The following is a 14,031-nucleotide window of genomic DNA, read 5'->3' as shown; positions in this document are numbered from 1 at the left end:
AAAGAGGTGGATCGGCATGTAACTTATAAAGAAGAGCACACGCCTAAAGGATCTCGGTCGTCGCGTGACAAATATGATGAGGAAGTTTTGGCCAACATAGTAAGCATTATTTTATTAAGACGAGTTCATTACTAACTTTATTATTTTAGTCACAAATATAATTTGAAGTTTATTTAATATATTATAGGACAACGTATTGAAAGAGGTAGAAGAAGGGAAATTCACTCCCAGTGGTCGTAATGACGTTCTTGCTAGAGCGATCGGCCGACCCGAACATCCAGGTCGTTTGAGGGGCGTCCCGTTACAGGTTGGAGTAACGAAATATTATGGGAAAACTGCCCCGATAAAGAAGAAAAGGAAGACTAAGTCTGAGAAGGCTGACATGGTAACATTTATTCTATTATTTTCATTTAAGTTCAATTCACATGTTATTGTTGGAATAAAAATTGCTGACACATTACATTCTTGGCAAGCAGCTTCAGTTAATGGCATCCGTACTACTAAAGCTGAATGCTGGAGGTAAGCTTTCCGAAGAAGAAGTGAAGATGATGGAGGATGTCATTTCTAAAGGGGGTAATAATAAGGTACAACAGATTAGTCAAGAGGCCGCTACTACCTTGGCAATACATAGTATCGGTCAACGAGATTCAGAAAGATCAGGTACCTAATAATGCTTCTGAAGTTGTAACAACTAAAGCCGATCAGGTACCTAATACTTCCTTATTTTTCTTTTCTTCTTTTTTTGGGTAAGATCAGGGGGTGTGTTCCCTGCCAGCTCTAATGCTATAACTTCTGACATGGTGCCATTGGTTAATTTTATTAGGTAAATAATGGGTCCTGAAAAGGAGATGCAACTTGAGAAGAGGGTCTGATGGAAAACGCATACATCCCCTTCAAGTCGGTTCCTCCCCGTTTTCGAAGGTATGCATGAAGTGTTTAATTAGTTAAATTTATATGAATGCTCAAGTTTGTGCAAAAATCGGCCCGAGACAAAGCGTTTTTGCAAAATCTTTGAATCTTTGAAGCGTTTTTGCAAAGATATAATAATGTATGTGTATATTCTTCAAAGCCGTAAACAAGAGGCCGCTTATTCTTGTCGACCCTAATAGAACCGAAAAGCCACATGTGCGTGTTGGCCGGGGTCTCGTAAAAATGCACACCAAATCTGCAGCAGCGGAAACTGTAGTTCATGGCGAAAAACTTTTGCCGAATCATACCAAAGTAGAGATAACTACTGTCTTACCAAGCCATGAAAACTTGCAACTGCCTGTCCCAGTTCGTGACGACATTACCATTCTGGGAGATGCGCTTGGAAGTTTCATCCAATGGCCTGAAACTCACATCTACTTGGCGAAGATATCTCCGCCGCCTCAGCAGCGGAAAGCAGTTGGGGTTAGAAGAAATACCTTTATATATATGTTACATTTTTAATTGTTGAATGCTTTTATATGTTAAATTTCTATGTTATTTTTTTTTTTTTGTAGGGAACAAAAAAGACGGCTTTGGCGGATAAGCCTAAGTCCACAGACATGCCAACGACCTCGTCGAGACAACAACTTGATGAGGTATTTAATTAACTTCTCCATTTTTTTAAAAATTAACCTCGCTCCCTTTATTTATATTTTGTCTGTATTTATAAAAAGCATGGTAATTTTGTGTAGGGGACAAAAAAGACTGATAAGCCTAAGTCCCCAGTCTTACCTGCTACTACTACCTCATCATTGAAAGAGCAGGTTGACGAGGTATTTAATTAAGTACGCTTTTATTTTTATTACTCCAACTAGGATATGTTACCTTTGGATTTTTTATTATTTTAATTATCTACTACATGTGTAGGCTGGTGGTAGTAGCACAAAATCAAAGACTCATTCTTTCCTGACACGAAAGTTAGGAGTTTAAACTCCACACAATATAAAGGGAAGGATTACATGCAAAAAGTAAGAACGGTGACGATGATGAGACTGCATGAGGAGGTTGGCCATCGCATAGCCACCGAGCAAGTGATAGTTATTCCGCTCGAGGAGGATATTCTAGGGGCTGAGCGCCAAGCGCTTATATCATGGGATCTGCTAGCCGTATGGGCTGGCCTAGACCAGATTGATATAGCACACATATTTGTTTGGATGAAGTAAGTTTCTTAATAAATAATTTCATAGTCTAATATTCTGACTACTAGATAGTGTTTTAAATACCGGAATTAATACCGTAATAATGTAGGATATTGAAATTGAGAGTGATCCCCGAGAAGAATATTCCATCTGATCAATATGGATTCCTGTGCCCCTATGTTTTATCTTTATTTATTCCGGATTTCTCGTTCGAACAACGGGTAGATTATATTGCTCAGCAATTGGCGACAACCAAGAAGCTGATTTTTGGCGCTTATAATGAAAAAGGGTAATAAACAAATTAATATTACGTTTCCCCTACAATTGCATTTTCATAACTAATATATGTACTTGTTAATAATGATGATGTCTCTTGATGTAGGACTCATTGGGTGCTAGCAGCCATCATGCCGACAAGGAATAAAGTTTTCTGGTTGGACTCTTTACATCATCAACCAAGCGAGACTTTTAAACACTTGATTAATATGTAAGTTTATAATACTGATTTATTTATAATAACATTTTCAATTTTTATTTATAGAAAAAAGCTCTTTCATATTTTTGCCCCTAAAAAAATTAGTTTCTGCCTCCTTTTTTATTTTTTAAAAAAGGGTCTTTGAGAAGAAAAGAGCAAACGAGCGGATCAACCCACGAAAGATTCGATGTTGGCCCCGATTTTATTACGATAACAGGGGTACGTGCTCAAATACAATAACATTAAGTGCAAAATCTGTGTTTAATACTAATACAATACCTAAAGTTCAAGATTCAGATGTGAGCCTTCTCTCGTCTGTTTTTTTTATGTAATAATAGGCCCCTCGCCAGCCAGATAGCATACAATGTGGATACTACGCTTGTCGGTTCATGTTGGAGATTATTAGGCGAAGATATCTCGTTATTCCAGAAAAGGTTAGTAATAATTTAAACATGTGTTTATTACTTTTTTAAATTAGAGCTAATGTTGTCTTGCTTTGCCTTTGCTATATATACCATGATGTTGCTAATGTTGTCTTGCTTGTTGCTATATATACCATAATGTCTTCTCTTTGTTTTTTCCATGATATGCAATCAACCCGTCACAACAGATTGAGCAGTACTCAAGTATAGATATAGACGAGGTAAGAGACATGTGGGGCAACTACGTCTTAGAATATAGAAATGCATGATACTCCGAGTTTAGATCAACTTATTAGTAAATTTTTTGTTGAAGTTAGGGAATGATTAGTTCATGTAAATTCAACTCCTTGTAAGTATATATATATATATATGATGCGGTTTTTGTGGTTGAATTGAATCTATTGAGTTCGATGAACCCAACATGATTTATCTTTTGGTCTTTGGTATATGGTGTCAGCGACATATGCGTTTTTTGAATGGCATGAAACAAATTTAATTTTTCAAAACATTAGGAGTTCGTAATAAAAACGGTTACTAAAAAAAAAACTGTTGTGAATACCTTTCACAACGGTTAATAAAAAAAACACCGTTGTGAATGACATTCACAAATACCCGCGCATAATATTCAACAACAGGTTTTAATCGAAGAACCGTTGTTAAAAGTCTTCACAATTTTGGAGGTAAAATTACAACAACGGGTATTAAACTAAGAACCGTTGTTACTAACAATTTCAACAACGGGTATGTACCATAAACCCGTTGTCAAAAGTCTTCACAATTTTGGAGGGAAAGTTACAACAACGGTTATACATACGACAACCGTTGTTATATTATTCCCTTTAAAATTTTGAAACACTTTCCACAACGGAGAACACCCAACAACAACGGCTTTTAACCGTGGTGAATACTTTAGACAACGGTTTCATTAAATAACCAAACCGTTGTAAATACCTTCTACAACGGCCGCTTTAACAACGTCCGCTTTTTGTTTTTACAACGGTTTTTACCTGTTGTTATAGGCTGTATCTGTAGTAGTGAAATAGTATATTAAGATACCTTGGATGTCGTAACTACCCTCCTACACTTTCTGATCCACCCTTTAATGCAAGGGTTTAAGCCATTGTTGTACATACGCAATGAAATAAAGGACGCTAAATTACTTATAGTAATTTAGCGCTCAAGGTTGAATGATAAAACTCACAAACTTAAACACAGGGATCTCCAATGATACTAATATATCAAGAAAAATCCAATAACACAACATCAACTAGAGTCTTCACAAGAGTACTTGTGGATTTCTAAGTTACAAACTAAAGGATAGTTGGTTGATTACCTCCATGATCGGATGGGCTCGCCCCGCTATGTCTAAGTCTAATGCTAATCTACTCTACTCTACGACTAAGAATCTAAGATCTAAGATCTAAGGATAGACTAAGTTGTAGTAGTTGTTGTTGTTTGAGTTGTCGTTGTCTCCTCCAACGAATGCCTCTTTATATAAGCAACGTCTTGGACTTTGAAAACTACTCCTTAGTGGGGAGACGGTTGGATAACCGTCAAGTCTCTTGACGCTTCCTTCAGGCACTTGATTTAGCTTTCCCTCATTCAGCATTCTTCTTCATTCCTGGACTTCATTTACCTCTAACGTGGATCAGCATAACTGATTCTTTATCGTATAGGCCCACATACCCTTAAACAATAAATTTAGTACCTTAACTAAATTAGGCGCCAACAATTATAATATTTAGAAATTGAACAATCACACATGTGACATTAGGCTAGTGGGGAATTTAGACCTCCGTCAACGGAATTCAAATTTAAACACAGACAAAATTCTAACCTTAATGTAAAATAGTAAATTCATGATAATTTGTAAATCGGATGAATCTTGTATATTGATAAATTTTGTGTTACCATGATCATTGTTTCTTTATTTATAATAGAGTCTAACTAACATAACAAACTTGTTGAACCATATAGCTTATATGTTTATGTTTTGATGATGTCAAGGTGCTTTACATTTTATATACTTGTTGCGTATAATCGTTTGTCAAGTGTTTTAGAATTAACCTTTTACGAGCAACAAAGAAGATTGTGACGATTGCATGTAAAGTTTAAGCCTCTATTCAAAGATCAAACGATTCAAGATTCATTCAAGAAGTATGTGAAGACGGAGTTCGTCTAAAGATTAATCAAGCTTGGATGATGACGTAGCCTATACTCGAAGATCTCCTTGAAGATTAGAATAGTATAGGTGATTATCTCGTAATGATAATAAAGAATGAGTTTCTTGATTTGGTAAAGTTATAGCTTTGCAGCTATAACGTTACTAGTAAAAGAGCTCAATGTTATAGCTCCCCTACTATAACATTGAGATGCTGAGTTTTTACACACGACTTATAATTGTTTCGAAAATTGTTTTATAATTGTTTAAAGTTTATTTTAAATATTTTAATGGAAGTATTTATATAATATAGCCCGGTTTAGTGAGGAGTTGGGCTTTGTATTGGACGTTAATTAGTAGTTGTAATGGATCAGCTTATGAGTTGGACTTTGCTACTAATTAGGGTTTCAACTTAGCCTCTCTTAAAACCTAAATTCTAAATCATATGTTAAGGCTAGGGTTTGCACGAGTCACGAGGCATATGAGTTGTGACATCTCGTGTCACCTAGGGTATATTAGGTAAAGATTTTATTTTATAATAATATCTTATATATCTTATATATCTTACTTAATATATTTGTTTATGATAAAAGATATTCTTATTTTAGGAAATCTTATCATGATCTTAGAATTTATAGTAAAGATAATATTTGAATAAATTATATTCTATCTTTTGGAATATTCTTTATTATCTTTTAAGGCTTTTAGGAAAGAGATAATAAGAAGATATGATTTGTTTTTATATCTTATTATTTCGGCTATTAGGGTTTGTGTAAAACCATGTAGCCTACTCCTTCCTTCCCTATAAATACTTTGTTATTAGCCACATTTAAAATAGAGACCTTAAGCATAAAAATTGATTTCAACTTTGCAAAGCAAACCGTGTGTTTTTCAAGAAAAACCGTTTTGTTATTTTGAAAGGTCGTGTGTTTTAAAACTCGCATACTTGTTCTTATTTTATCGTTATAAGATAATAGTGCTTAGTTGATTTCTTAACTTGTTCATTAACGTGAACCTTTGTTAGAATCATTAGTGCTTTCTTATTAGCGTAAGTTAGTCACTCGAGTATTTAACGGTACTCATTGAGTTACAGCTAGAGTTAGTTGTACGAGTTGGGTTAGTAAATTTGTAATCCGTAGAAAGGTGCTAAATTTATTAATCGAGAATAGTGGACGTAGGTTTCGACTTGTGAAACTGAACCACTTCAAAAAACCGTGTGTCTCTTCGTTCTTTCGCTTGCTTCGTTTATTTCGTTTACTTCCATTAGTTGATTAGTTAAAGTTTAATCAATAAACTTTAAATAATCAATTACACACACATAATCAAAAAAAGCTTTCAAAAGTTTTAAATCCTCAATTCACCCCCCCCTCTCTTGAGTATTTTGGATCAATAGACTCTTCAATTGGTATCAGAGCCTCGTGCTCTTGATTGCCTAACCGCAAAGAGGCTGATCTATCTTGTTTTTCATTTATCTTATCGTTTTATATTCCGCTGCCTATCACGTGATAAATGGATTTCAAATATCTCAAGTGTCCCGTCTTTGATGGGAAAAATTACGGATTGTGGAAAAACATGATGACTCACTATGTGAAAGGTCACGATCGGGAGTGCTGGAGGATTATTCAAAACGGACCGCACAAAATTCTTGTGGCATCCGAGGAAGGCACTACCTATGAAAAGAAAGAAGAGGACTATGTCGAGGCCGACTACAAGAAGGTCGAAAAGAACTCCAAAGCGATAAGTCTCCTGCAAAACGGAATAACTTCTACTGAGTTTCATCGGTTTTCTTCATGTTCCACGGCCAAGGAGATATGAGATGGGCTCGAATTAGCTTATGAGGGTACTTCCATTGTTAGGAAGCACCGAATAGATTTGCTTATGCAAAAATTTGAGCTATTCATTATGGAGCCTAATGAGTCCTTAGATAGCATGTCCGCAAGGTTTTCAAGCATCATAAACGAACCGAAAAACCTAGGTAGGAAATTCAAGATCGAGGACATTGCTAGAAAGGTTCTTAGGAGCCTTACTAAGAAGTGGCGTGCTAAGGTCACTGCAATGGAGGAATCACGAGATCTTGAAACCCTTTCCTATCAAGAACTCATTGGTGCTCTCATGGCCCATGAAATTACTCTTAACAAGGATGACGCTGAACCAAGTCGCAATAAGAGTATGGCCTTAAAGAGTGAAGAAGTTGACTCTGAAATAGAGGATGAAACAAACAAACAAAATCATCCTACAACAACAACAACAAAACGTCCAATAAGAACGTTACTAATTCAAAGTCATCTTTCGCAAATAGAGGATGCTTCAAGTGTGGAGAATCTGGTCATATGATCAAAGATTGTCCAACATAGGAGAAGATAAAGGACAAGACAAAATGTGAGAAGACAAAGAGAGAATTCAAACAAGTTATGATGGCTTCGTGTTGGGGAGACCTTGACTCAGAAGATGACGAGGAATCTGAAGACGACGAAGTGGCCAACCTTTGTCTCAGCAGTGTTAGTCTTGACCTAATCTCCGACAGTGACGATGAAAGCACAAATTCTCAATCAAACTATTGCTTTCTCGGAGAATCAGACGAAGATGACGATGAAGAGGTAAGTTATCTTGAGCTTAAAAAACGCGTTAAGAAATTGTTTAAAAGTGCTTTAGTTAAATTCTTTGAACAATCTCTTGATAAGTGTCACGAACAGGATTTGGAATTGAAAGATCTAAAGGAGCAGATTCTCGAAATCGCGGAAGAAAATCATACTCTCAAGGCTAAAGCTAAGAAGTTGAAATCTAAAGTTATAGCTGAGAAAGCTACAACACTAGATGCTACTATGGCTGAAAAGAAGGAATTAGAGTCTAAAGTTATAGCTAATGAAGCTACAACTTCCGACCTAAAGCTTAACATCAAGTACCTTCATGCCAAAGTTATAGCTAATGAAGCTATAACTTTAGAACTTAAAAAAGCCAGAGAACTTTTGGAAACTAAGGTCACATCTGATGAAGCAGCGATCTTAGACCAAAAGAAAGAGATAGATTCTCTTCTAAGGCAATTGAAGGAATCTAAGTCTGATATGATCAATGTTAAGAAACAACACACCGATGTTGTGTTCATTCTTAACAAACGATTCCAAGACTTTCGTGAAATAATAACTTTAAAAAGGACAATGATGTAGATCACACGAAATGTCAAGACGAAATTAAAACCCTAAAAGACCTACTTCTACACGCTAGAAAGGTTCATGATAAGTGGGAAGGTAGCACAAAAGTCCTAAACTTCCTAACCGAACAATCAGACAACAATATGAAGATGGGGTTAGGACATGAGTGCTACAGCCGTAGAGATCACTCTAAATACAAATCAACACCTTCGGATTTTGATTTCAGAAAAAGGAAGTATGCTGATCTTCCTGAATACCTGATTTGCAATTACTGTAGTCATACAGGTCACATCCAAATCAATTGTGTCAAAAAGGCTCATGATATACGAAAAAATGCCGAACATGCCAAAACTGTTGACATAGTTGTCGAGGGTAAGGAGACCCCCACTAACGAACCTAACGAAGAAAGGAATAATAAATTTCGTTGGTTCTATGACATGGCCTTTGACTACACTAAGAAACCTAGCACTTCACAAAACCCTTGTCGATCTCAACCTAGTAAACCTACTAACAAGGGAAATAGTCGTGAACGACCTAGAGAAAACCCTAACCCTAGAACTCCTCCTAAGCCAAATAAACCAAGGGTTAGAAAAACGGTTATTAGACAAGTTTGGATTCGAAAGGACTTAGTTTCTGCAGGAAGAAGTGAAAGAAAACAATCAATGGTATCTTGACAGTGGATGTTCAAGACACATGACCGGAGATAAGAATATATTTCTTTCACTCAAACCCTTCAACGGAGGCAAAGTGACGTTCGGGGACAACAAAATGGGAAAAGTAATCGGCGTTGGCAAAATCGGAATCTCTAAGTCTCACGCGATCAGTGATATTTATCTCGTGGACGGTCTAAAACATAACTTGTTAAGCATATCTTAACTATGCGACAAAGGTAACAAAGTAGTTTTTCATACTGATAGTTGTCGCATTATTATTGAAGGAACTAGCAATGTTATTCTTGAAGGCCACAGAAAAGGGAATGTTTATATGGTAGATTTAAATGCTGTGCCTACTAACTCCTTTTCGTGCATGAAAGTTACACTTGATGATCCTTGTCCATGGCATAAACGTTTTGGTCACATTAGCTCACTAACCTTGAATAAACTCAAGAAGTGGGACTTGGTTGAAGGGTTACCTAAGATCAAGTTCGACCAAGAAAAGATGTGTGACACGAGTGCAAGGTGTAAACAAGTAAGATCATCATTCAAACCAAAAAGAGTAGTAAGCACAAATCAAGCCTTGGAATTAGTACACATGGATTTATGTGGACCAATGAAGGTAAGGAGTAGAGGAGGATCCATGTACGTCTTCGTTCTTGTAGACGACTACTCAAGGTATGTATGGCCTATCTTTCTTCATTCAAAAGACTAAACTTTTGATGAATTTGATTGTCTTATGAAACGTGTTCAAAACAAATATAAGACTAATCTTGTATCTATTCGTACGGATCATGGAACCGAATTTGATAATCAAACTTTTATAGAATATTGTAGAGTTAATGGTGTAGGGCACAACTTTTCTGCACCAAGAACTCCTCAACAAAACGGTGTCGTTGAACGTATGAATAGAACTTTAGAAGATATGGCACGTACAATGCTCTTGTGTAGTGGTTTACCTCGTAACTTTTGGGCTGAAGCCATTAGTACTTCTTGCTACATCCATAATCGTGCTATGATCCGACCTATTCTTAAGAAAACCCCCTACGAACTCCTTAGAGGTCGAAAACCTAATATCTCCCATCTTCGTTGCTTTGGGAGCAAGTGCTTTGTGCATAATAACGGTAAAAACCGTTTAAGCAAATTCGACCCTAGAAGTGATGAGGCGATTTTCATAGGATACTCAGATCATAGCAAGGCTTACAAAGTCATCAATAAAAGAACTCTTTGTATTGAAGAAAGTATCCACGTTATTTTTGATGAAGATAACGTGTTCGATAAGCCTTTACAGGATGAGGAAGAAGACTTGGATGAACCCGACTTTCGTCTCTCAAGAGACGATCCCCCGGAGTTGGAATTAGAGGACAATGAAATTGAGGGAATAAGTGATGAACTTACTCGTTCCTCAAAAGATAAAAAGGAGAAAGGCAAAGTTATAGTTGATAATACTATAACATTGACTCAAGACAAGAACTCCCAAAACAATGTTATTGATGATGTTACTATAACATTGAATCCAAATCAAAGTGTAGAGTCCGAGGTTATAATCGGCTCAAATACAACACCCGGATTGGATTTAGGGGGAACTTCCTCTAATTCCGAACCAAATGAAGTCGGGTCAAGCTCAAATAACGATGAAGAACCAAGCACTTCAACAAAATGGAAATACAAGAACTCACATCCCATGGACAATATTCTTGGAAATATTAAGAAGGGTGTTCAAACAAGATGTTCCTTAAACAACTTATGTTCCTTCTACTCTTTTCTATCCATGATCGAACCAAAGAATATCAATGAAGCTCTTGCTGAATCAGATTGGATTATAGCTATACAAGAAGAGCTACAACAGTTCGAAAGAAACAAGGTTTGGCATTTAGTTCCTAGACCAAAAGATCGTTCAGTCATTGGAACTAGGTGGGTCTTCAGGAACAAATTAGATGATGCCAGAGTCATTGTCCGAAACAAAGCAAGATTGGTGGTCCAAGGGTATAATCAATAAGAAGGAATAGATTATGACGAGACTTTCGTACCTGTTGCTCGTCTTGAAGCTATTAGCTTCTGATAGCATTCGCCGCACACAAGGGAATGAAGCTCTTCCAGATGGATGTCAAGACGGCATTCTTAAACGGTTATTTACAAGAGGAAGTCTTCGTTAAACAGCCCTCTGCTTTTAAGAATATCAAATTTGAGGATCACGTATTCAAATTAGATAAAGTCCTATACGGATTAAAGCAAGCACCTAGGGCTTGGTACGATCGATTATCTAAGTTTCTACTTGACAGTGGATTCAGTAGAGGATCCATCGATAAAACCCTATTTCTAAAAACTGAGGGTTCTGACCTTTTGGTTGTTCAAATATACGTCGATGATATCATCTTTGGATCGACCAACCGAAGCTTGTGCAAATATTTTTCTGAGTTGATGACTTCCGAGTTCGAGATGAGTATGATGGGAGAATTAAAATTCTTCTTAGGGCTGCAAATACAACAAACTGATGAAGGCATTAAAATCCATCAAAGAAATACATCAAGGAGTTGATCCGGAAATTCGGAATAGAAAATTCACATGCTATGCCTACTCCAATAGTCGAGAACAAGAAATTGACATTGGATGAAAATGGTAAATCAGTTGATGAAACTACTTACCATGGGATGATTGGGTCACTGTTATATTTGACCGCAAGTAGACCCGATGTTATGTTTCTGTGGACAGCGGGCCGCCCACGGGGGCGCTTGGGAGTGAAGGGGCTCGAAAACAAGCGTTTGCATTTTGTAAGGAGTCGCCACCAATTTTTATGGGAAATTGGAACCGTTCGAATACCTCGTGTCATGTCAAGACACAAAGTAGTGACATGAACACTAAGCAATCGTTACCCTTAGCATTCTATGTCTAGAATGACTCTCGTGGATGCCAATGAACACGGGTGCTCACGGAGATCTGGAGTAAGGGGTGAGGGTACGTATTAGGAAGCTCTTTTGATCGAACACCTAATCCCGCCCGCCTCGATAGCGGCCTCTACTAATGATTAGGGAAGTTATTCGTACTCGATATATCGTCGGCCATATGCATGCAATGCAACATCCATTAGATTAATCCTAACATGTGAAATTAGCTAAGTCGGTGAACAATTAATTAGGCAAACAATTGGGGTCGAAGTTGGAATTAATGTTGAATTACATGTGAAAACATACAAAACAATGAAATAAATGAAATAAATTACAATAATGGAAATTACATTAATTACATTGGATTAGGCGGTTTATGTCGAAAATACCTTTAAAACGGATAATTTGATAAAAAGGAACAAAAGAATAAAACAACAAATTAACGAACAGGAATTAGCGATACTACGGATATTAGTTAATTGATACGTAAACTAATTAATCTAGGTCAAGGCGAGAAAAGGAGTTCGGGGACGAAGTCGTCTGGAACAAAGGCGCAGAGACATCGCGCCCTTTGGAAGAGGCGCGGCAGACGCTGCGTGCTTCCAAGGACGAACTCATTCAGAAGCCAAAACCGCAATTGTTAACGTTAATTGGCGAATTTAAGGGATTGATTTAGATTATGTACTCGGATGAAAGTGATTTACAGATTATTTACATGTGATTGAGGTCATAAAACAAAGTAGAACATGGATGAGACGGAAATAAGACGGATTAAACATGTGAAGGGTCGATGTTAATAAACAATTAACAAGCAAGTTATTATCTAATTTAGACTAAATATGATGGATTGACGATGAATTAATGAACAAACAGATGAAAATATACCAACAATGAATCCCAGAAACTCAACATGAACGAATTGAATCCCTAGAACTCGAATTGAATATTATTAGTGACGAAAACCCGCAAATATGAATTACTAGGGATTTAAGTCGGATTAGATGAATTAACATGTGAATGAATGATGAAATATATGATACAATATACATGCTAATTATTATGGTTTTATGACGGAGAATTAACAGACGAACAAACAAAACAAACAAATTTGATACGAATTGCAGAGGACGGAGGAAGAAGAAAAGAAGCGAATCTGCGCGGCCTCACAAAGAGGCGCAGCAGTGCTGCGCTCCTTTGAAGAGGCGCAAAGATTCTTTGCGTCTTTTCTCAACGTCTCATCTCACGGAAATCCGCAAAAAACGAGTTTTAAAGACGGTTTTAGAAATCGGTTTTAATGAGTACTTTCGACATAAATCTTACAATTGTGATACGATAAATAAAATACAATAAATAAAAGGAGAGATTACACCCTCAGACTTACATGTTGACGGAACGAGAAGAACTAAGAAAATCGATTAGTGATGCTCGACGCGAATGCAAGGAAAGAGTGCCCTCTTAAGAGGAAAACGATTTAACAAGTTGATTAATTAGATTGATTGAGTGTAGTGGTCAAATTGGTCGGTCATGCAACGGAGAGGCTGGTACCCGGAAAGATCCGAGCTTACGTGGTCGAAGGTTCAAGCACGTAGGCGCCAATTAGTAAGAACAAAGTCTAGAATGCAAAGGGAGAAGAGAAGGGCGGACACTCGCGTGAGAAATATGAGGAACGAAAGCTCCTATTTATACTAATCACGTGAAGGAATAGGGTTTCGGAGACTCTTTGGAAGTGAATCTCGGAAAGATATAAAAAAGATACGTAAATCATGCAAAGAAGGGCCTGGGAAGAGGCGCAGCGACCATCGCGTCTCTTGGAAGAGGCGCAAAGGTGCCGCGCTTTGTTCCCGTGGGGTTTCCTCCGCTAAGAAAGATTTCCGCGTTTTAGTTATGGTAGGACGGATTTAATTTGATTATCTTTTGAATATTACGGGATATTATTTGCCAAAAGATAAAATTTGATGAATATGGAATAGAAATATCCGGAACATTCCGAACATTCGACTCGGGATTTAACAAATATCGAAAAATGGAGACGGTTTTTGACCGGACTCGAATGTACTCTAATTACTGCCAAAACGACCGTATCGGCACGTAGATGACAACTAAGAGGTTGACATTTATATTTGAGCAATCACTTGACGATAATCTTACGAACTGTCACTAATCGTTCCGCGAATCAAA

At 37.1% G+C, this 14,031-nt stretch overlaps 1 protein-coding gene across 1 annotated transcript; it reads left to right on the top strand.

Annotated features, from left to right (window-relative positions):
• The first annotated feature begins 871 nt into the window (after positions 1-871).
• On the top strand, positions 872-1,754 carry LOC141617469 (uncharacterized). Its single transcript, XM_074434665.1, has 4 exons — positions 872-921; positions 1,248-1,392; positions 1,485-1,565; positions 1,662-1,754. The coding sequence occupies exons 1-4, from the start codon at positions 872-874 to the stop codon at positions 1,752-1,754; spliced, it is 369 nt and encodes a 122-aa protein (XP_074290766.1).
• The last annotated feature ends 12,277 nt before the right edge of the window (positions 1,755-14,031 follow it).

This window comes from Silene latifolia, chromosome X (genome assembly GCF_048544455.1).
Source record: "Silene latifolia isolate original U9 population chromosome X, ASM4854445v1, whole genome shotgun sequence".
NCBI classification, from domain to species: Eukaryota; Viridiplantae; Streptophyta; class Magnoliopsida; order Caryophyllales; family Caryophyllaceae; genus Silene; species Silene latifolia.
Note: the sequence above shows the minus strand (reverse complement) of the source record. Positions and strands in the feature narration are given on the sequence as shown.